The sequence below is a fragment of the Nilaparvata lugens genome, chromosome 6, assembly GCF_014356525.2.
Source record: "Nilaparvata lugens isolate BPH chromosome 6, ASM1435652v1, whole genome shotgun sequence".
NCBI classification, from domain to species: Eukaryota; Metazoa; Arthropoda; class Insecta; order Hemiptera; family Delphacidae; genus Nilaparvata; species Nilaparvata lugens.
In genome coordinates, this window is record NC_052509.1 from 61,213,888 (window position 1) to 61,238,359 (window position 24,472).

Sequence of the window (24,472 nt, forward strand, 5' to 3'; positions counted from 1 at the left end):
TGGTTATAATATCTACTTAATAATTAGCGCGTTGTGCTTCGTTGCACCTCTGCTCACTATAGCAGCCACAGCAGTCACTGTTACCAACTTCATTTTGATTTTGCTGCACTGTTGCTCCATATAACCTACTTTTTGTAGGTTGCGTATTTTGCGTTGCCATGTTGCAAATCTGGAGTGCAGAAAATTTTTTCCCGCACTAGAGCGGAAAAGTGATTCTTTGCGTTCTGTAATCAGTGCAGCAATGGCCACTTTTCAACGTGACTGTAGGAAAAATATATTGCTCCTCTCTCGACTCTGTCGTGGTAGAGTAGTAGAGAGGACTTGAAGTCCTAACTCCGCCTGATAAAGAATTTTATCATATCCATTATCAATCCTCGAACGAACCCTCCCATCTGGCAATTTTTCATTGCTTCTCATTGTTTTTTCTAATTCTACCATTTTTCCCCCTTGCAATTCATTTTTGTTGTTCAGTTTTTTACCATTTTTATTAATTTCTGTTCATTCCCCCCTCGTCACTGTCCTATATTCACTAGTTGGGGAAATCTCAAATGAGGAAAGAATCTTTCAAATTCCAAGGAGAACAACATTTTCAGTCTAAAATCGGTTACTGTTTCTAAATGTCAGAAAATTATTTTGTTAGATTCCATTTTGAATAAAAGAATCAATATTTTCTAGCAATTGGAGCATACGATCACGTACAGTACAAGTTTATAGATTAATGTCTCTCTCCAATTCTTCCAATTCTTCTCTATTCTCATTTTCCTTTATTCCTCCTCTCTTCCCCTCTTCAACCTTTTCCTCCTCTCTTTCCCGTTCTACACCCCTTCTTACTGTTTTCTGTTACTGCTCATTCTCCTTTTTGTTCCTCCTCCTCCTCCTCTCATCCACTCCCATTTCCCTCTCTTGATGATTGGTTTTTCTCATTTCCCTTTTTTTCGCATTCTGCTTTTCCCCTCCCACAGATTCCTCCTCACTCCATATCTTTATATTTTGTTCTCCTTACTCCATTAATATGAATAGTACTATTATTTTAATCTTTTTGTTTTCATCCCTCTCTCATTCTTTTTAAACATTCCTCATTCCCTTTCACAAACATTCCAAACATTTTCTTCTCTTTTCCCTTCATTTACTCCAATCACCTTCTACTTCTCTTGTTTGTAATATTGTATATATTTTTTAGCGTTGTATTGGAGGGTGAGAGAGGGCCGGTTGCGCCCTAACTCCGCCCCCTAGGTGAACAACAAAGGCATCGATTCTATTCTATTCTCCTCCATTTTTCTTCTTTATCATATCCTTTTCCTCTCTACTTCCCTCTTCTCCCTCCCATCATCCTCACTCCAACTCTCTCAAACAAATACGAGGCAAATACAAACTCGTGACCACCCACATAAACTCAAACATATTCGAGCTATTCTCGACTCGACCGAGTTTGCAGTCGATTATATCAGCATCGAGCATGCTCGAGCATGAATGATTACTCCCACATCGTTTCAGATATCCATTTATTGCAATTCTCATCGGTTTCATTAATGAGATTACATCGGTTCGGTTGCACTGAATGGCGGCTACTTATTAATGGCCATATTGCATATATGATTAGTGGATTCGATTGCCAAATTAGGAGTTGAATGACGTCATATCAAGCTAGCAAGACTTGAAATCATACAAGTTATATACTCGTATTATTCTAAACACAATTTGAGTGATTTATACAGTATATTATCTAGAATATTATCCAGTATCATACCCAGTATATTATTTGTAGCACATAACAGAAAACACTTTACAGTTTTATAATTCTAATTTAAACTGAAAACACGATACAGATAGATTAAAAACACTTAAGCTGCATTTACACCCAAGTTATCAACAAAATGTTTATTTTTACGTCCTTATGGATTCTATTTTATTGATCGGAACTTGACAAACACATATGATCATCATGTATATGATACGTTATGTTCAATATAATAGAATCTGTAAGGACGGAGGAATAAACATTTTGATAATAACTTTGGTGCAAATGCAGCTCTAGAACTGATGAAATAACATTGTGTACCAACATACTTTGGAGTCACTTATTTATAAACAATTCTTCAAACTGAGAAATATAAGATGAATTCTCATGCAAACATGAGTTCTACCGTGTACAAAATACAAAAATAACAAAACTACATCAAGAAATAAATGTAGGAGAATTGATGTAAGGGGGTTAAAACATATTATTTGTGAAAACATTTTTAGGAATTCGAGAAGAACTTTGTATTCGATGGGACGTTGGAATAATCCTATTCTGGAGTTTGGAGTTATATTCATGGTTGTATGAACAAAATCCTTATAGATGAGTATATTATTATAACGATTTTGTCAAAAACCACTGGTTTATTCAATCAATTCGAGTTACTAATTCCAGCTGTTAAACTATTATCAATTTCTGTCAAACTGAAAGCTTCAACATTAAGAAGAAGAATAATGTGGTTGAAGCCCTACTATTGGCCATCAGCTGTCGACCAATAAAGGCTGAGCTCTACTGCCATTGGCCGAGACAAGCGTAGGCACGCCCATGTATTCCAAATTATAGTCTTGTGAACCGTTAAATAACAACCAATGAAGAGAAACTCAGTAAGAATGGAAGAACATACTATTCGAAATCTTGTCTTCTAGAATAACGAAAATTTTATAACATGTATTCAACTAAAGCTGCGTTTACACCAAAGTTATAAACAAAAATGTTTATTTTCCGTCCTTATAGATTCTATTAGATTGAACGGAACTTGACAAACACATATGCTCATCATGTGTTATGTTCAATATAATAGTAGTTCTGTTAACAGTAGACCTCACGCAATATTTTGATCCACAAGTACCTGATTGGAACTATAGACATTATGGAAATACAGCAATAGACTGGCTTCTCCACACATCTGTGTAATCACTTGTCAGCTGATTTATCTATATATATAAAAGCGAAATGGCACTCACTCACTGACTGACTGACTGACTCACTCACTCACTCACTCACTCACTCACTCACTCACTCACTCGCATAACTAAAAATCTACCGGACCAAAAACGTTCAAATTTGGTAGGTGTGTTCAGTTGGCCCTTTAGAGGCGTACTAAGAAATCTTTTGGCAATATTTTAACTCTAAGGGTTGTTTTTTAAGGGTTTAAAGTTCGTTTTTTAGCATGTATATTCTTCTTCTCCCAATCTCTCAATTATAATTGAAATGTCCATATCATATGTTACTATAGAACTATAATCTAGATAGAGTACCTCTTCGAAAGAGTTGTTAACTGGCAACTAAATTAATAATTTTGTCAGGTTGGCATTAAGTTGAGTTGACTTTGTTAGGTTGGCACCAAGTTGAAGATTTAAATGCATTTATCGCGGAAAAATTGATTAGGTACTGCTTCTTCAATCCTGGGAATATTATATTACTAGCCGTCAGGCTCGCTTCGCTCGTCATATCCGTTTAGCCAGACGTTTAGTTTGAACCCCCGACTGGATTGTTCTAACATATGATAAAAATGCTCAAATGAAAAATGCAGGAGAGCGAAGCGAGCCTGCTGATCTCATTCTTGGACGATCCAGTCGGGGGTCCAGGGGGCGGAGCCCCTTGCTAGACGGATATGGCGAGCGAAGCGAGCCTGACTGCTAGTGATGAATAATTCTATAGTCTGATTTTTGCTCTAATATTGGCCTATGAAGGAGGTTCCTTTTTCCTTTTATATTATCCTTGAGATGCAAATTTTCCAAAAACCTTGTATATACGTCGACGCGCAATTTAAAAAGGAACATACCTGTCAAATTTCATGAAAATCTATTACCGCGTTTCGCCGTAAATGAGCAACATATAAACATTTAAACATTCAAACATTTAAACATTAAGAGAAATGCCAAGACTTGAATCTTAGACCTCACTTCGCTCGGCCAATAATACGAATCTATTATACGATTGAAAGTGAATGATTTCAAGTCTTGCTACGTCAATATGAGGTAGGTACATCATTATACCTTTTACCTCCTCCATTCGTCTATACTATGTACTCTGTGGTCTCCACTACTCCATTCGTCTCTACTACGTACTCTGTGGTCTTGACCGTTGGAATTCAAACTGAACAACAACACCAGTTTAACACCAACAAATGAACTAATAATAATGCTGGGGAAATTATAATATTTTTGATTGTAAAAAATTAATTTTCATCGGATAGGAAGATAATCACGGAACTGGATGAATTATATCATATGGAATACAAATTCAAACGTGAATTGAGTTTGTAAACATTTAAAACAAGTGACATCAGGTACTTGTGGATGAGAATACTGCGTAAGGTCTACTGTTTACAGAACTACTAGTTGTAAACATGATTTTATTTATGTGTACAGTATAGGAGAGCATAATTTGATTCATGATATGTTATGACTTCTCTTTGGGTTAGTTCATGCTGAAATCTCTGGTTCTTCCTAGATTGAGATTCACTGAAGATTGTCAGAATAGTTTGAATGAAAAGCAAACATTCATGGAATTTTAAATTATGTTCATAGTTCGAAGTGAACTTCACTATCTATAGAGAGGTCCACGTTATAATGGCAGTGTTTGATTAGCAATGATACTGCTATCCTTGTCTATCATTCAACAATTCGAATAGCGCTATCTCTGTCTTGCTTTGATCTGTCGCCAGATCGTCTTCCAACAATGTAGAATAACTAATAATTAATTAATAAAATATTTCATCTTAATAAATTATGAGCATTCATCATGAAATTACTGAAAAATATAATTTCTTGCTTAATAAAATATAACTGATTATTTTAAACTAGAATGAAGAGTTTATATTACTGAAAGAATAAGACTTTGATATTGTCAATACCACGTTTATTTATTCGAAAATTAATTTATGAACTGAATTATAAATTAATTTTCGAATAAATTAAAGTGGTATTGACAATATCAAAGTCTTATTCTTTCAATTATGGAGACATACCACAACATCTTATACCATACAATCAAATCAGTTTATATTACATCAATAATCCTGTATAAGCCACCGTTCATAGAAGGCATAGACAAGACAGAGGATCGGCAATGTTTTTCTCCTATCTTCCTTCACTGCCATTATGACGTGGAACTCACTATAGGGTCAGAATTTTTTCGTTTACAACTGTCAGCACTCCTCATGTATGACATCAAAGCTTCTCATTCAACCAATTCTGACATTTCTAAATGAATCAAACTACACAGTTGAATGAAAAAGACTAAGAAATTGTCAAAAAACCACTGATTTATTGATAATTAGAAAGACCGGCTTCGGTTATTACACCATTGTCAATCTCTGATAAACAAAATGAAAAAGACTAAGAAATTGTCAAAAAACCACTGATTTATTGATAATTAGAAAGACCGGTTTCGGTTATTTCACCATTGTCAATCTCTGATAAACAAAATGAAAAAGACTAAGAAATTGTCAAAAAACCAGTGATCTATTGATAATTAGAAAGACCGGCTTCGGTTATTACACCATTGTCAATCTCTGATAAACAAAATGAAAAAGACTAAGAAATTGTCAAAAAAGTTTGAATGAAAAGCAAACATTCATGGAATTTTAAATTATGTTCATAGTTCGAAGTGAACTTCACTATCTATAGAGAGGTCCACGTTATAATGACAGTGTTTAATTAGAAATGGTATTGCTATCCTTGTCTATCATTCAACAATGCGAATAGCGCTATCTCTTTCTTGCTTTGATCTGTCGCCAAATCGTCTTCCTACAATGTAGAATAACTAATAATTAATTAATAAAATATTTCATCTTAATAAATTATGAACATTCATTATGAAATCATTGGAAAATATAATTTCTTGCTTGATAAAATATAATTGATTATTTTTAACTAGAATGAAGAGTTCTATAGAGTACATCAATAATCCTGTATGAGCTACCGTCTATAGAAGGCATAGACAAGACAGAGGATCGGAATTATATCATCATCTTGATAAATTATGAACATTCATCATGAAATTACTGAAAAATATAATTTCTTGCTTAATAAAATATAATTGATTATTTCAAACTAGAATGAAGAGTTAATATTACATCAATACTCCTGTATGAGCTACCGTCTATAGAAGGCATAGACAAGACAGAGGATCGGCAATGTTTTTTTCCTATCTTCCTTCACTGCCATTATGACGAGGAACTCACTATAGGTTCAGAATTTTTTCGTTTAAAACTGTCAGCACTCCTCATGGATGTCATATCAAAGCTTCTCATTTAACCAATGCTGACATTTCTAAATGAATCAAACTACACAGTTGAATGAAAAAGACTAAGAATTTGTCAAAAAACCACTGATTTATTGATAATTAGAAAGACCGGTTTCGGTTATTACACCATTGTCAATTTCTGATAAACAAAATGAAAAAGACTAAGAAATTGTCAAAAAACCACTGATTTATTGATAATTAGAAAGACCGGCTTCGGTTATTACACCATTGTCAATCTCTGATAACAAAATGAAAAAGACTAAGAAATTGTCAAAAAACCACTGATTTATTGATAATTAGAAAGACCGGCTTCGGTTATTACACCATTGTCAATCTCTGATAAACAAAATGAAAAAGACTAAGAAATTGTCAAAAAACCACTGATTTATTGATAATTAGAAAGACCGGCTTCGGTTATTACACCATTGTCAATCTCTGATAAACAAAATGAAAAAGACTAAGAAATTGTCAAAAAACACTGATTTATTGATAATTAGAAAGACCGGTTTCGGTTATTACACCATTGTCAATCTCTGATAAACAAAATGAAAAAGACTAAGAAATTGTCAAAAAACCACTGATTTATTGATAATTAGAAAGACCGGTTTCGGTTATTACACCATTGTCAATCTCTGATAAACAAAATGAAAAAGACTAAGAAATTGTCAAAAAACCACTGATTTATTGATAATTAGAAAGACCGGCTTCGGTTATTACACCATTGTCAATCTCTGATAAACAAAATGAAAAAGACTAAGAAATTGTCAAAAAACCACTGATTTATTGATAATTAGAAAGACCGGTTTCGGTTATTTCACCATTGTCAATCTCTGATAAACAAAATGAAAAAGACTAAGAAATTGTAAAAAAAAACCACTGATTTATTGATAATTAGAAAGACCGGTTTCGGTTATTACACCATTGTCAATCTCTGATAAACAGATTGAAATTGACAATGGTGTAATAACCGAAACCGGTCTTTCTAATTATCAATAAATCAGTGGTTTTTTGACAATTTCTCAGTCTTTTCCATTCAATATGAATAATTACCACAATATCAACTTCTCAACTACACAAAAAGTGAAACTACACAGTATTTTTTGAGAAACAGTGTCTGAATCAATTGACAGGAAAAAGTTCGAAACGGAGTGATATCATTAATATTTGTTCAAACAAAAGCTCGATGCTAATGATGTTATAATGCTCAATGCAAATTTGAATTGGGGAACAGAGTTGGAATAATTGTAGACTACTGAAGAGTTCCGGGAAATTTACGACAAGCGCCGAGTAGATTTTCTTACGAGTTTGAAAACGTTCCGGGAACCAACAACGTGGGTTTTCAGAGAGAACCACCACCGACAATAACAGTAATAATCATAATTTATTACCGGCGTCCTTTCAGATGCTAATCGAACACGTAAAACTCCTCCGGAGAAAAAGGAAGAAGAAGAGGAAGAAAGGAGAAAGAAAAAGTGGAAAAAGAAAAATTAAAGACCTTTTTATTGCGGAAATCATCGATCACAGTTTTTGCGAGTCTCTTTTATTAGGTATCCGCCCGGAAAAATTCTGCGGAAAACGTTTTGTTGAGCTTAATTTCCACGTGACGCAGGTGGAAAATGGTCTCTTTTCCATTTTTAGAATCTGATAGAACACGTTCTGTAACAAGTGCAGTTCTTTGTGTTCTTGTTATGGAATTAGAGTGTTGCTATTTCTGTTTCCAGAGACCAGCCTGGTTGTTGTAACCTTATTTCATTGGAGAGTTTTGGACTTGACAAACGTCGGTTTTTATCGAATATATTGTAATTGTAAATTAATAAAAACAATATACGAATCTTGAAGTACCCTTTATTTTTCGAAAACTTTAAAATAAAGGGTACTTCAAGATTTTTATATTGTTTTTGTTAATTTGTTGAAAAGTAGCCCATATGAGTGGAGTGTTTTATTGTGTAAGGGTGGGAAAATGAAAAAAAAAACACAAGAAAAGATCGTACAGGTTTTTGATATTTAAAACAAAACAATAAATTATTTATTACAAAATTAGAATTATAATTAGAAATTACGAAATAATAATAATCAGATGAATATTTCAGGGGCTACTCGCTTTGTTGCTAATGAGGATTCAATGTTTGTGGTTATGAAAAATTTAAGAACAATGACTCAGTAGTCACCTACCTTTTTGAAATAGCTTCCCACTTTGGCATCCACTGGTATTTCGCGGCGTTAATTATTAATTAAAAATCAAAATAACTGATCTAATGAAATGGGTTCAGATCCCGTCCTATTCAATAATACAATTCTCTTTAAACTGCCCGAACTGCGACAGGAAAACTGTATTATAAAACAAGAGCAAAATCTATCCCCTTCACCAGAACAGCCGGACTTAACTCACAGTCCTAACGAACGAGCTCACACACCGACCAAAAGAAAAATTTTGGGTATTAAATATAACTCATTCAATGCCAAACATGAAAGCCATTTCAGTACATATTTTTATCTGTCGCACAAGCGGCACGTTTGTTATTAAAAACAAAAGAGAAGCTACATTAATTTTGACAACAAATGAAATAAACAATCTCTCTGTCGATGACAAAAATTGTTCAAAGACAAAAACACTGTTCATTAAACTTTTCTAAATTAAAACTCTAAAATCCTTATCAATATGAGATAAATATATGATTCATATATATGTCTCATATGACCAGGTGACAATTGAAATTGTATTTTATCTTAAATTTAATTGAATCTTATTATCTGTGATGAAGCCTCAATCCTTTATTATTAATATTACTCATAGATTATCAGTATAGAATGTGCTATGATATATTGGATTATAATCTATACAATCCACAAAGCAGGATAGTTGTATATTCAAATTCAAATTCATTTATTTGTCATAAAATAATACAGATTGATAACATAAATATTCTAACTTACAAAATGGCACTACCGGCAAAGAAAACTTGTGCGCCGGCAGTGAGTTCGAACAACTAGGTACAGCAAACATGTCAATAGAAAGAAAAAGAGCTTATTCAAACCACTGAAATAACTAAAATTATGGAAACCAGGTCCCATCTCAATACTTACAAACAATAAGACAAAGTAACAAAATCACTAGCAAATGACAAACTTGAAAAGACCAATTCATGGAAGCCATGACCATTTTTTTTTTTTTTGAATTTATTACACAAGAATGAAACACTACATAATGGATATAGATAATTTAAAATAAACATTTATCCTAATCCAATCCAGTATAAGATTCATTATGGATTTTTTAATTCTATTAATAATGAATTCAGTTGGGACTTTATTTATAAACAAGTAACACTGATATTCAAACTGACGTCTACATACACTTAAGCTGGTAAAGTCAATATCAAATTGTAATGGATTGGAGGGACGCAAATTATATGGATTATTCCTTAAGTTGAATGTGTCACTATTCTTATATGACGACTGATTAGGAGGATTATAGTGAATTTTAAACTACTTCCGACTTGGAGTGACGTTTGGAGCAGAGAAAAGGTTGGATACAGCAGCAGAGATGTTCCGTGCCAAAGCGGAAAGCGTTCTGTAGTCTCTAGTGTTCAACACCTCATGATACGCATTCCTCTCTTAAAGCAATGCTTCAACTGAGTCTGATTGTAAACTTGGCAAAAACGATTCTTTCAATGAATCTTTTCATCACTGTAATTGGCTAATCACACTCCATTTCTCTGCTACGCATATTCCTCCAAGTCGAAGGCCGTTTCAATTCTATAATGTATGGTTGTCTTGAGAAAAAATGCTGAGTCTAGAATGAGAATAATTGAGAATAGAATGACTTGTTCATTCTTGTTGACGTGGCGAAGTTTGGACAATAATGTCCACTCTACCACTTAACCACAGAATCAATTGATGAAGACAGAATTTTCAATAGAATTTTGTTCAGTTTGGTTCCATCATGATTCAATTTGAAGTCTGATTACAATAACGTAGAAGAAACCAAATTCCTATGAATAATATGGGTTTCTCTCTTTTCCTCGTCTGTTCTATATTTCATGCCTTTTTCCACTTCTACTCTTTGCCTCTCTCCATGAAAAAAATGAATGAATGAGGAAGTTCTTCTTCTTAGAAAAAGCAGCAAGTCACAAACATTAGAAATATGAATTGAAATAGCTATTCATGTATTAAGAGTACATGTATTTAAGACGCGAAGCGGAGCGTGATAATTTTGCAAGAGCGATAAAGAAGCATTTCGCGCGATTTACATAAAAATTTTTTTCTACAACTGCCCAAACCTGTTGAATTACTTATATCGGCGGAGTTACAATTACCGACTTTTTAGGTTAAGATCTGACTTTTTGGCGAACTGTTTACAATCAGGTGATTAGGGAGCGTAAAGAACCCCTTCTGCGCATGCGCGAATGATAAGCGAGCGTAAAGAAAATCGACTGCGCATGCGCGGATGGTTGGCGAGCGAAAAAGTAGATTCTCCTCAGAAATAAGCTGTTTTACGAGGAGAATTGAGTATGTAAATTCTTTTTTTACGCGCAGTTGCAGAAAAAATAATTTATAAGAATAGTAATCCTCACAGAGAAAGGAGTCTGTGTGGGAAGAGTCGAGTTCAGTCGTGAATAATCTTGCATAACACACTCAAATCCTGTTAGAAATGTCTGTACATAAATTATAACTACTTATATCGTTGTGTAGTATACCGGTATGTCGCTAAAATACTACTGGAAGATGTCAAATAAATCGTTTACAGTTGCCAAGGAAATGTAATGACTACATTAATTTTATTAAAATAAAATGGTTAATGTTATTTTTTCTACAACTACGCGTAACAAAAGAATCTACATACTCAATTCTCCTCGTAAAACAGCTTATTACTGAGGAGAATCTACTTTTTCACCCGCTAACCATCCACGCATGCGCAGTAAATTTTCTTTACGCTCGCAAATCATTCGCGCATGCGCAGAAGAGTTTCTTTACGTTCGCCAATCAGCTGATGGTAAGCAGCTCGCCAGAAGGTCAGATCTTAACCTAAAAAGTCGGTAATTGTAACTCCGCCGATATAAGTAATTCAACAGGTTTGGGCAGTTGTAGAAAAAAATTGTGTATGTAATTCGCGCGTAATGCTTCTTTATCGCTCTTGCAATAACACTGTTTTGCGCGAGCGATAAAGTCGCGCATTACGCTCTTAATACATAAGTAGCTATTTTATCTTAGTTTACTGGAAGAAAACTCAAGTTTCATCAACCCACCATAAGATAAAGGATTCATGGTCAAAATTTGAAATTCTCTACAGTAAAGATCTACGTGGAAAGCAGTGATTGAATGAGATAAGAAGTAAGGGGAACAACTTCTGTGGGAAGAGAGAGATAGCAGTTGGAGTTTAGGCAGAAGGAATAAAGATAGGAGAAGTTTGGGCAACTACGGATCAGGTGAGGTCCGATCTAGGAGATAAGAGCTGCAAGGGTTATTGCAACATCCAAAGCTCTCCCCTATCTCACTTCAATCCCTTCCTCTCTCTCTCTCACTCTTTCCTCCTCCTCACAGGCTCCCTTTGAGGCCCTTGATCCTTCTGATCCAAACTATCCAATCCTCTCATACTCTTCTACTTACACAGGTGCTGGACAAATAATCCCTCAGGACAACCTTCCTCTAACTGGACTTCTCACTCCGTCCCTCTTCTACTTTCTCTTTTGATCTGTCTTCACGTCTCTGTCTACCTCTTTCCTTTCATCTTCTATGCTTTCTCCCACTTTTTCTTCCTGCCTCACTAATATTTTTTCTATTCTCATTCAATCATCCTTTTGTGTGAATGGCATTATTCTTCCACTCCAGCTTTCATCACTTCAACATAGCTTTCTCCTCCAATCTTTTCTTATCTGTCTTTACTTCTTTGTTTCCCCCTTTTCTTTTATCTTTAATGCCCTTTCTACTCCTTCTCTCTTCCTCCCTATTTCTTATATTCTCCTTAAATAATTGTTTTGTTTGAATTGCATTTTCCTCCACTCTAGTTTTTATCACTATATAATAATTTTGTTCCATAGAGATTTTCTCCTTCTTAAAGTTTTATTCTCTAAAAATCCCGGACGTCAGTGTGGTAGTGCGCCATCTTGCATAAAGAACACATTCCGTTCTCGGTCATCCTCATCGATCTGTGGTATCAAAAATTTTTGCAACATATCAAGGTACACTATGCCGATTTTCAAACCAAAACACATAGCTAGCACGCTCGGGTCCATTGAAGGCAGCCATCTTAAGGTGCGTACAGACTTTCGCTCTGCTCCGCAACCGAACGTCACTCCAGCAGAGCGATTGATATCGACCGGGAAACAATGGTTCGACCGGGGAACGCGAGAAGATCTAACATCTTCCATAACGTTCATGATGGGTGCGTGGGCGGTGCGACTGTGGTTCGATGGTGGTACGAGGGCGGTACGAGGGAGGGGCGTGCTCGGTGCTGGTTGGAAGCGCGAATATGTGTACGCAGCTTTAGACGTAACTACCGCTAGCGCTTGTGCGGCGCGACCAGGCACTAGCGGACTACGCGAGTCAAAACTTGGAGTGTTTAAAACAACACCAAAACCAGCTGTGTAACTTGTTTAATGAGATTCATAAGTCCTTTATGAATCACCCGGTAGAATATTCTCATAATAATTTTTATTCACTCGTTTAACAGTACTCATCTTTTTATCTCTCTATTTTTCTTATCTGCTCACTCTCAGGCTTGTAGGTCTATGTTCAATTGTTATGTCCACTTTCACATGTATATAGATTAGTTTTGTAAGATGAACAATGTTCTTTGTAACTCACGGTATAAGTGAAGTGCTTTTACTTCACTTACTTTACGGTTACTTAACTGCTTCATAAATTCAATTGTACGGATCTAGAATAACTGTGTCTGTTTATATTGACCTCATGAGATGGATAATGATGAAATATTCGATAATGAGTTATCGAAACCAGAGTAATATTGGAGTGAAAAACTGAAAGTTAACTTAGTTTTCACAGTCTTTTAACCACGTTTCTTCCCAAAGAATTAGTCAAAGAGCTCTAGGCTACTAGGTACACAGACATCGATTTTTGCCTCCCTTAGAAATTTTATCAGATTAAACAGATGATGTTAGTCAAGCTCCGTTTAATCCAATAGAATTTATAAGAGCAGCAGAACATCGTACGTCCAAAAATCGATGTATGTGTAAGTGGCCTAGAGCTCTTTGAGCACGCACACATCGATTTTTGTTCGTGCGATGTTTAGCCGTCCTTATGAATTTTATCAGATTGAACGGCCCTTGAAAAACATCATCTGTTAGGAATCATACTGGGTGATTACAAATGAAATAGACATTTTGAATAGCTTGTAGAGAATTTATTATTTAAAAGTTTAGATCATTACTTACATGATTACATAGAAGAATTCTTGAAGTTTTTATTGAAAATTTACAAATGTTCAATGTGTGCACCATTTGCAACACGACAGATATCAACACGGTAGTCAAATTCTGACCACACACGACTAAGCATCTCACGGTTAACTGTAGCAAGAGCATTTGTGATTCGTTGTTTAAGATCATCGATATCAACAGGAAGCGGTGGTACGAAAACTCTGTCTTTTACATAGCCCCACAAGAAAAAGTCGCAGGGCGTTAGGTCCGGACTACGAGGTGGCCACGGCTGAAACACAACGTTTTCCTCACTTGCACGGCCGATCCATCGTCTAGGAAGATGTTCATCCAGATACCCTCTGACGTCTGAGTACCAGTGAGGCCACCTCGTTACAACTATCTTCATGGAATTGAGGCATTAACCATTCTGCTAACATGTCCAGATAAATTCTTCCGGTTACTGATGGTTCTTGGAAGAAGAAAGGCCCGTAAACCTTTTCACAAGATAAAGCGCAAAACACGTTCACTTTAGGAGAATCGCGTGAGTTATATGCTGTACAGTCTCTCTTGGGTTTTCTGTTCCCCATACTCGTACATTATGTCTGTTAACTTTTCCACTAATGTGAAAAGTGCATTCATCACTGAAAATTAGGCGATTAAACAATGTGTCGAAATTAGGCGATTAAACAATGTGTCGTCATTTTCAAGACAATGTTGCATCTCTTGACAAAAATTTTTACATACAACTTTATCATTGTCATTTAAACTTTGTACTAACTGCAATTTATAAGGTGTCATTTTCAAACGTTTCCGCAGAATTTTCCACACAGTAGGTTGAGGAATTTGCAATTCTAAACTCGCTGATCTAGTCGATTTTCCTGGACTTCGTACAAAAACATCACGAACACTATCAATTTTTTCTTCTGTAACAGGTCTTCCAGTACTCTTCTTCTTACACACACATCCACTGCTTTCAAAACGTTCATACCAGTCATAAATTGATTGCCTTGTTGGTGGTGGTTTACCGTATTTTGTTCTGAAATGACGCTGCACAACAGTAGCAGAGTTTGTTTTGGCTAATTCAAGAATACAATAAGCTTTCTCCACTTGAGTAGCGGCCATATTGCTAAACTAAACTGACTGTTGTAACACGGAGCAGCCAACAATAGCCAGCAACAGTTCTACCAACATAAACTTTAAGAAATTCCCTACAAACCTATATTACTTACTATGTTGAAATACACCAGTTTGATTTTGTACAGGCTATTGAAGTTGTCTATTTCATTTGTAATCACCCGGTATTTTTAATCTAATAGAATTTTTAAGGACGACGAAATACTGTACTAACAAAAAACGATGTGTGTGTGAGGGGCTTAACTGGCGCCGTTAATTTCAGTTGATAACTCCTGAAAACTGAAAGTTAGGTTATCTTCCCTGGTTTGGGTCATAATTTTTTCTGATTACTGCCAACTTTGATTCATTCAAGCAATGTACTAAAATTACTATCTACCTGAAGATACAGTCAATTGATGCTGAAAATCTCAGACAATTTTGAGGTTTCAAGAAAGAAACCTTGCTGCACCGTATTTACTTATTCCAGAATCTAAATTGAACTTAATCTATAACTCTCATGATCACTCTCTGCTTCTGCTCTTTCCGTACTTCATCTTCTTCATCTTCTTTTTCTTCTGTCTCTCCTCTTCCTGTCTAATTCCAGACAACCGGAAACTGAATCCAGATTGATCGATGCGTTGTGCAACTGAAGCAGAAGTGCCACTCCGATAATTCATTCTCGTCTCATTTGAAAATGTCAGTAGCCCTCGTGAATATAGACGATGCTCCCCATTCAACCAACACTGCCAGTATTAAGTGAATCTTAAAATAGTGAGTTATACTTCAAACTGTCAGCGTTGCTCATTAGTTACATCAATGCTTCTCATTTAACCAATGCTGACAGTTTAAGGTGAATTCAACTGTGTAGTTTGGTGCAGCACGGTGCAACAGCAGAGCGAAAATCAAAGGTCAAACTTGACTAACCTTGACAATCATCCCTCTTACCTTTCTGACTCCATCCCACTCTATCACTCTTCCTCTCTCACACACACACTCACTCTCTCTCACACAATCGTTCTCTATTTCTCTCTCCGTTTCTCTATTTCTCTATTCTCCTCTCTCTTCCTCTATTTTTCTATTTTTCTCGGTCCTACTCTTTCTCTCTTTCTTATCTCTCTCTCTCTTTCTCTCTCCCAAACACACACACTTACTCTCTTACACTCTTTCTCTATTTCTCTCTCGCTTCCTCCATTTCTATCTCTCTTCCTGTCTCTCTCTCACACTCTTTCTATATTTCTCTCTCTCTTCCCCCATTTCTTTATCTCTTCCTCTATTTCTCTAATTTTTCTCTGTCTATCTCTCTCTCTCTTCATATTTCTCGCTCTCTCTCACACACTCCCTCTCACACTCTTTCTATATTTCTCTATCTCATACTCTTCCTATATTTCTCTCTCTCTCCCTCTTCCTCCATTTCTTTCTCTCTTTCACTATTTTTCTATTTTTTCTCTGTCCCACTCTTTCTCTCTTACACTTTTTCTCTACCTCTCTCTCTCTCTCTCACTCCCTTCCTCTCTCACGCTCACTCTTTCTCTCTCACACACACTCTCTCTCTATTTTTCTCTCACACACTCTCTCTTCCTCTATTTCTTTCTCTCTTCTTCTGTTACTCAATTTTTATCTGTCTCACTCTTTATTCTCTCTCTCTCTCTCACACACACAAACTCTTTCTCTATTTCTTTCTCTTCCTCTTTTTCTTTCTCTCTTCCTCAGCTACTTTATTTTATCTGTCCCACTCTTTCTCTCTTCCACTCTCTCACACACATACTCTCTAGGGTTGTGTGGTAGAGAGGACCAGGAGTCCTAACTCCGCCCTAATAAAGGCATATAATCAATCAATCAATCAATCTCTCTTCACTTTTTCTCTATTTCTCTCTCTCTTTCTCTAATTTCTATCTCTCTTCCTCTATTCTATCTCCCATCCTCTCTGTCTCTCACACTCTTTCTCTTTTTCTCTCTCTCTCTCTCTCTCTTCCGGTCTCTAACACCTGGTCGTGTGTTAATGGAGAGGATATTTTATATCCTTCGACAATAATTATTTGTTGAAACACCGCCGATTTATGAATTTATATCACATTATCATAGTATCGTTATTCTAATTGCATTTAATCTTTATTGTCATTGATTAATTGTTCATATTTTGTAAAAAATTTTGAATAATTAGCATTACCGTCATTTAATGTGAATTAGTGTATAAGCCAGTAAATATTGTAACATACATAAATAAAGAAATTTAATCTTCCTCTATTTCTTCCTCTCTTCCTCTATTTCTCTCTCTCTCTCACTCTTACTCTCTCACCCTCTCTTTCTCACTCACTTCCTCACATGTACACACACTATTCCCCTCTCCTTATCACTAACCTCAAACCACATCTACCTCTCTCACCAGCTTTCACAAACTAAAACAGAAACCCACCGTTTCTAGATACAGTGAAATTCGCTTTAATATGTCAGCGTTATTCGAACGTGAAGCATTGAAGTCATTCACATGCTATACTGACAACATGAGAATCTTTTTCACTCAGTCAGTGTTATTTCAATGAGATACATTGAAGTTATTCATAAGTGATGCTGACAATTCCAAGTGAATTTCACTATAGACCAGACCAGACTAGACTGAACGTCACCGCTAGTAAATGGAATCATTGAGGGGGTGGGGTCTCGGTACAAAATTGAATTTACCCCTTCCCTGCCCTGAAAACTTCCCACTTCCACTTCACCACGCAAATATAGTCTGCTAAATAACCCCCTCCCCCCAATCCTCATGGTTGTTCGCTGTTCCAGATGGGAAAATTATTGGGAGTTGATGTGTATATTAGTTAACATGTATATAGCACAAGGGAGTTTTCAGTATCATGAGGTAAAAAGTGCTGAATACATAATATACAGCAAAAGGGTGTATTTAGTTTCAAGGAGAGAAAAGTACTAGAAAAATATGTTCATACTAGGGTATATAATACAAGGGTGTATATAGTTTCTAGTTTAGTTACTGAACACATAGTTGCATTGAAAACTTATCATAAAGTACTTGGGTTTAAACTGAACAAATATTTATTTATTTATACGTGGATACAATAACAAATCATATAAATATGATTGGGAAGGAACAACAGGCTTTGCCCAAAACTATTCCATTCCCAAATTTTGATTACATGTCCAAAAAATAGGTTATGTTTCTTCTGTAAGAAGTCCAAGCTCAACTTTCGTCCAAAAATAAATATGAGATAATGATGAAGATATTTTAGTAGTGAATATACCTGTTGTAAATATGTAACCTGCATTGTACATTCACTTCGTAGCTACTTTGTACATGGTAAAAAAGAGACTTGGGATCTCTTGCTATTAGTTTTAAAAGCATTTACGCTTCACCGCTCAGGTTGTAATAAGTTTGAAGACTCCATTATAATTTCCTGATCCTCCAATCAGCTCCTGATTCATGATGTAGAGCTTGGCTTGATAGAGCTATCATATCTGATGGGGAATGAGAGATAATTTGTGGATGCAGATTTTGTGTGTGGGATGTGTTTCACGAGTTCGATTAGGGGAATATGTTGAGTAGAGAGATATTTATCATCGCACTTCTATTTATTCTGTGATATGCTTTTCAAATAAGGCGAATTTTATTGCGATGAGATTCCGTTTTGAATATTTGTACAAGGTCTGGTATAAAGGTGAGAACATGATATTCGCGGTGGAAATCGATGCTACTAATGATGAAAACATCTTAGGTCATTGATATTACTTCATCATAATTTATTACTTTTTTGTCATAGTCATTCAATATCAGCTGTTTTACATGCATGGAATCAAGCTGATAAATAGCTGATTGTAGAGCAAATAATCATATGGTTCTCATTACAGCATACTATACTGTAATAGAATCATATATGTTTCCTAGTTCCGAAATTGAAACAGCAAAACTGTTGCTAAAACCTTAGACCAGTGTTATAGAATAGACACGCTGGGAAGTCTAGCCTCTGAAGCCAACATCTACTGCCAAATTCACCCACCTTGACGTCACAACAGTGACGTCACGCATCGTATTGAAAACTTTCAGATTGTTTCTATTTCAGATTCATGGTGTTTTTAGGTTTTTTCTAGCTACGGGCAAAAACTATATCTGTTATTTTATAATGTGTTATGTGATATCGGCTTCAAAGTTATAATGTGTTCTGAAAATAATAAGGTACGGTAGCCTACAAAACTAATTTATTGTCATGCTGCAATGAGTTCACTTACATCATAACCAAGGATAATATAACAGTTACAACTTACAATATTCATGTGTATAAATTTCAACTTACGCATGAAAAGATATTCCACTTTTTTCCTAAAAATTTCAGTGCAATTATATGCTGCGCAGGAGATTATCATTTTCATAAATAATAATTACAAAAATAAATGATTATCTGCTATGGAAAACAAGCTATGTTTAACAACAATGTCTATACGATGCGTGACGTCACTGTTGTGACGTCAAGATGGGTGGATTTGGCAGTAGATGTTGGCTTCAGAGGCTAGACTTCTCAGCGTCTCTATTCTATAACTGGTCTAAGGCTAAAACCCGCCGTTTAGTGCTCCAGGTGGAAGTTTTTTCAACTACAATCAAGAAATTCCTGATTCGGGATTTGTAAATTAGGTAATGTTTACAGAATGCTTGTAGTAACTTCAGCACAAGCAGGTAATGTTTTCTATTTCTCAATTATTCTTCTTTGGATTATTATGACAAAAAATAATGTACGTTACTTGGACGTGAATGTCTTTTGCAGTGCTCGAATGAAATTTTAGTCTCAGCCAACGCCTCAATTAGAAACATCATTCTCGACTGCAAAAGGTCCCTTTCCATCCTTGTGACTTAATATACTATTACATATCGAATTTCATATAATTTTCAATTCATTTTCTTTTTTTTTCTTCCAGAGCGGATGAACGACATGGATGGTTTGGAGCCGGTCTCCTGCCAGCCGTGGACTTCTCGTCTGCCCAAGATGGCGCAGCCTCATCTCGACTACATGGGTGAGTGAAGAAAACAAAATAAAGTAGCCTAGAACATTTGAATAAAATAATATAAAATAACCTATAAATAATAATAAAAAGCCTATAAATAAAATAACCTAGAACATTTTGAAACATTACACTTTGTTCATAATACACTGAAAGTAACCTTTTTCATTTTGCAAGAGCAGTTCACGCTATTATGCAAGCCATCAATTGAATTCTTCGCGCCTCGCAAGCAGATTATTGTGTTCAACAACCAGCTATTTCCGCGATTACTAAATATCAAGGTATGTAGAATAATTGAATAAAAAAGGCTAAGAAATTGTCAAAAAACCACTGATTTATTGATAATTAGAAAGACCGGTTTCGGTTATTACACCATTGTCAATCTCTGATAAACTCAGAACAATCCAACACGGTTTGTATTCTTTACCCTTCATATACATTTCTTGTGTATGGTAATATGACTAGTAGAGATAGATGTAAAGACTATAGATAGACAGACAGAAGAGATAGATGAGACATTGTAATCTCTGATAAACTCAGAGATTGACAATGGTGTAATAACCGAAACCGGTCTTTCTAATTATCAATAAATCAGTGGTTTTTTGACAATTTCTCAGTCTTTTTCATTCAATATGAATAATTACCACAATATCAACTTCTCAACTACACAAAAAAAATCTGTAGAATAATATTGATATACCTTTACATCTATCTCTACTAGTCATATTACCATACACAAGAAAAGTATATGAAGGGTAAAGAATACAAAAGCGTTTTGGATTTGAATCATGATTAAATGTCACGAGAACCAATCAGAGAATACTTTTGAAAAGAAGGATTCTCTGATTGCTTTTTGAGACGTACAACCACGATTGGAATTCAACAGGCTTTTGTGCAACTTCCAAGTAGAATAGAATGATAAAGTATACATATAACTACAGACAAGACACAGGTTTGTTTGTATCTGTAATATAACTCTGTTATGAAGCCTAAAGTGAAAAGTAGAACTTTGAAATGTTGAAACACTTTACCTTCTACAGTTTGATCCGTGATTAATACAACCTTTTGTGTAACATTGTATTATAATATACGGCCTGGGGCCTGTTTCATAAAAGTTACAAGTCTTGTAATACAGAAGAATCACCATTCCAATTGCATGCTCAATATAGCCGATAAAATCAACTGTTCCTGTATTACAGGACTTCTAAATTTTTATGAAACAGGCCCCAGGCCGCATATTATAATACAATGTTACACAAAAGGTTGTATGAATCCTGGGCCTGTTTTATAAGAATTTAGAAGTCATGTAATACAGGAACAGCTGATTTCATCGGCTATATTGAGTATGTAATTGGAATGATGATTCTCCTGTATTACAGGACTTGTAACTTTTGTGAGACAGGCCCCAGGTGATAAAATCGTTAGGTTCCTTCACAAATAGTAGTCATAATGAATCGTTCATGGAGGAATATCTTCTACAAAATGATCAAATAAATTCAAAATTTTAGTTTATATATTTTCTTGGACTTGACTTCTTTGGACATGTGTGAATGAATTCGTCATTCCCACATAACCTTCACTGTTCACTCTAAATTAATGTTTCAAGCAGTTTCGATCGAATGTCTTGTGAATTGTGTTACTTATATTGAATTAAAAAACTGAGAAATTGTCACAAAACCACCGTTTAATGGGAGGAGACTGTCTAGCTGGGCCAATGGCAGGCGTTCATGCCCTTGACCAATAGCAGTACTCACTATAGTGAGGTCCACTTTATAATGACAGTATTTGATCAACTTCAGTCTTGATATCTTCGTCTATTATTCGACAAAGCCGGTGGTACTATCCTTTTCTAGGTCCACAACGACGACAATTATGTTTTTGATGGTGTAGATATATAATTAATTAATGGAGAGAATTGGCATCGCTATTCTTCTATCTTTATCCACTGTCATTATAACGTGGACCACACTATTATATAAATTCTGCTATTCTTGTATTTAGTTTAAGTTTATCAGAGATTGACAATGGTGTAATAACCGAAACCGGTCTTTCTAAGTATCAATAAATCTGTGGTTTTTTGACAATTTCTTAGTCTTTATCATTTAAAATGAATAATTACCACAATATCAAAGTCTCAACTACACAAAAAGTGTATTATTCATAATCAAAATAAATTATTTTATTATTTATAAAATTATTTTTTTAATAAATTGTATATATTATATCGTCTACGAATAAATAGACATTCATCTCAGATTCTTATTAAATAGCGAAAGATTTTTAAAGATAGATCCAGATTTTTACTAATAGATAAGGAACTCCATATTATGTGATCTTCAGGAATAGAATCCATCCTAAAATTGTAACAGAAGACGATGATTGACTGAGAATTTCATCTGACAAGATATTTCTGATTCATAAATCAATGAGCTGATAAAACCCCAGAAATATAATTAATCTTGAAATGTTAACAAAAGACGATAATTGATTGAGTATTCCATTCGGAAATACAATATTTATTCATGGATCATGAGCTAATGTAACTTCCAAACAAGACTGCATCATTCATCCAATTAATCAGAACAGAAGCTAATAATATGAGAGTCTGATTTAGCGGAGAATTATTCGAGCCTGAATATCAGCATATTCATCACCGCACTACCCACGCTCAAGCCTGAGGCTCATGTGAGAATAATCTGTTATACATCAATATTCGTGGGAGGATTTGCAAAATCATTGTTAACATCCCTCCATCAATTACTTTTATTCCAAGAATTTTCTTCGCTGAAATTCGACGTTCCAAGAAGTACTCCACAAACAGCGCGATAAAGCTCAGATATTTCGAAATGAATTACAGTTATGGGGATCATAATCACTGTAGGGGACCAAAGACAGATGATAAAAGATAATGATGAGATAAATAATTCAACGGTATCTTTGTTCTATGAAAGAGCATATTACATTTTAACCAATTACAGAGAATTGTAACCTCTGTAGCAATTACAGGGGGCATTGTATCCTCGACAAATTCATCGGATAATGATGAGAGATTATCCAGAGTTCTCAGTATTTTAGTCAAGATTAATACAAGATAATGATGGAACAAGTAATTTAACGGTATATTACTCTATGGAAGAATATATTACATTGTACCTGATTACAGAGAATTGTAACCTCTGTAAGGGTGCGTACAGATTTACGCACCGCGAACATGAGCAATTCACTTTTTATATATCTGTATCTTACCGTTTCTTTGAAGATACAGATATAATCAGCAGATTAAAAGTAAATTTCTCATGTTCGCGGCGCGTATATCTGTACGCACCTTTACAATTACAGAGCTTTGTATCCTCTAAATATTCATCGTATAATGATCCAATTCAATTCAATTACAATTTATAATTTCATCCTAAACATCTGATGATCAGACTGAGGAAGAGTCAAAAAAGAAGACTTATCCAGAACTCTCAGTATTTTATCGAGAATAATACAAGATAATGATGAAACAAGTAATTTAACGGTATCTTCACTCTATGAAAGAGCATACATTGAACCAATTGCAGAGAATATTGTAGACCCTGTAACAGTTACAGTTACACAGTTGCAGTTACAGAGATGTTGTTTCCTTCCAATATTCATCTATTTAATAAGAGAGAGTGGGGTTGTGTTTGTTCGCATCAAAACATGTCAAATTGTGGATTGCATACCGGAAAACGGGAACGATTTAGATCTCCAAATTTTGCACATAGATTCTAAAAATATCAATCTCGCGCACCTCGAAGCCCAATTTTCAAGTTCCCTTTTAGATTTTTCAGAATTAATGTATACATTTCATTCATGGAACATGAAGTTTCATGTGGCATACATTGTTCATTTATTTATTCATATGCAAATACCATTCAGGTAAAAACAACAGGCATTTGCCCAAAACTGCTTCAAACCTTAATTTGGAATACACTGTCTGAAGGTTACTACGTTACTTTCTAAGTTACTTTCTACGTTCTAAGTTACTTACGTAACTTAAATGATAATTCGTACACAATTTTGAGTCCAAAAAATGTATCTACTACAATTTTGAATTTATCAGATTGATCAATTTCCAAATACAAATCCAAACAAAACTCCCTTCACAATTGCATTGTTGTAGATTGTGTTTGTTCATAAGGAGGTTATAACTTTGTTACAAAACATTCAACTTAGAGTTCAGTCGTGGTCCAGCGGTATAGTACTCGACTTTGGAGCGAACGTTTCTGGTTTTGAATCCCGGTTCCATCCAATTTCTTTTGTACTTGATTTTTTCCCTTGAAACGTATTATTATAAATCATTTTTTGATGGAAGTTGTTTTCATTATGATTGAACTTAGATTTTATCAAATAATTATTTAATGTAAAATTTTGCAACCAGTACAAATGAAATGGACATAGAAAATGCTGTTACCAATGGAATTCGTATCAATGGAATTCATAAGAAAAACATGAATAGATCACAATAAAATAAGTGATAATTTATATTCTTCAGTTATAATGTACCATTGGTGTAATGAAAAAAATTAATATGATACTGTTAGGTTTTCAAGTATTATGTCTCCTTCAGTTATCTATTAGATGATAATGGAAAGAATTGGCTCATACACTTATTATACACATACGGGATAGGAAATACATGAATGATGCATCAGCTTGAATATTTGCATATAAATTCTTAATTTTT

General features: G+C 34.9%; 1 protein-coding gene across 1 annotated transcript in view; it reads left to right on the forward strand.

Annotated features, from left to right (window-relative positions):
• LOC111060257 (SCY1-like protein 2) overlaps window positions 1-24,472 on the forward strand; it is a 385,358-nt gene that overhangs the window by 302,401 nt on the left and 58,485 nt on the right. Inside the window, exon 6 of the mRNA XM_039431498.1 lies at window positions 19,678-19,773. Within this exon, the coding sequence (XP_039287432.1) occupies window positions 19,678-19,773 (96 nt within the window). The remainder of the gene's footprint in view (window positions 1-19,677; window positions 19,774-24,472) is intronic.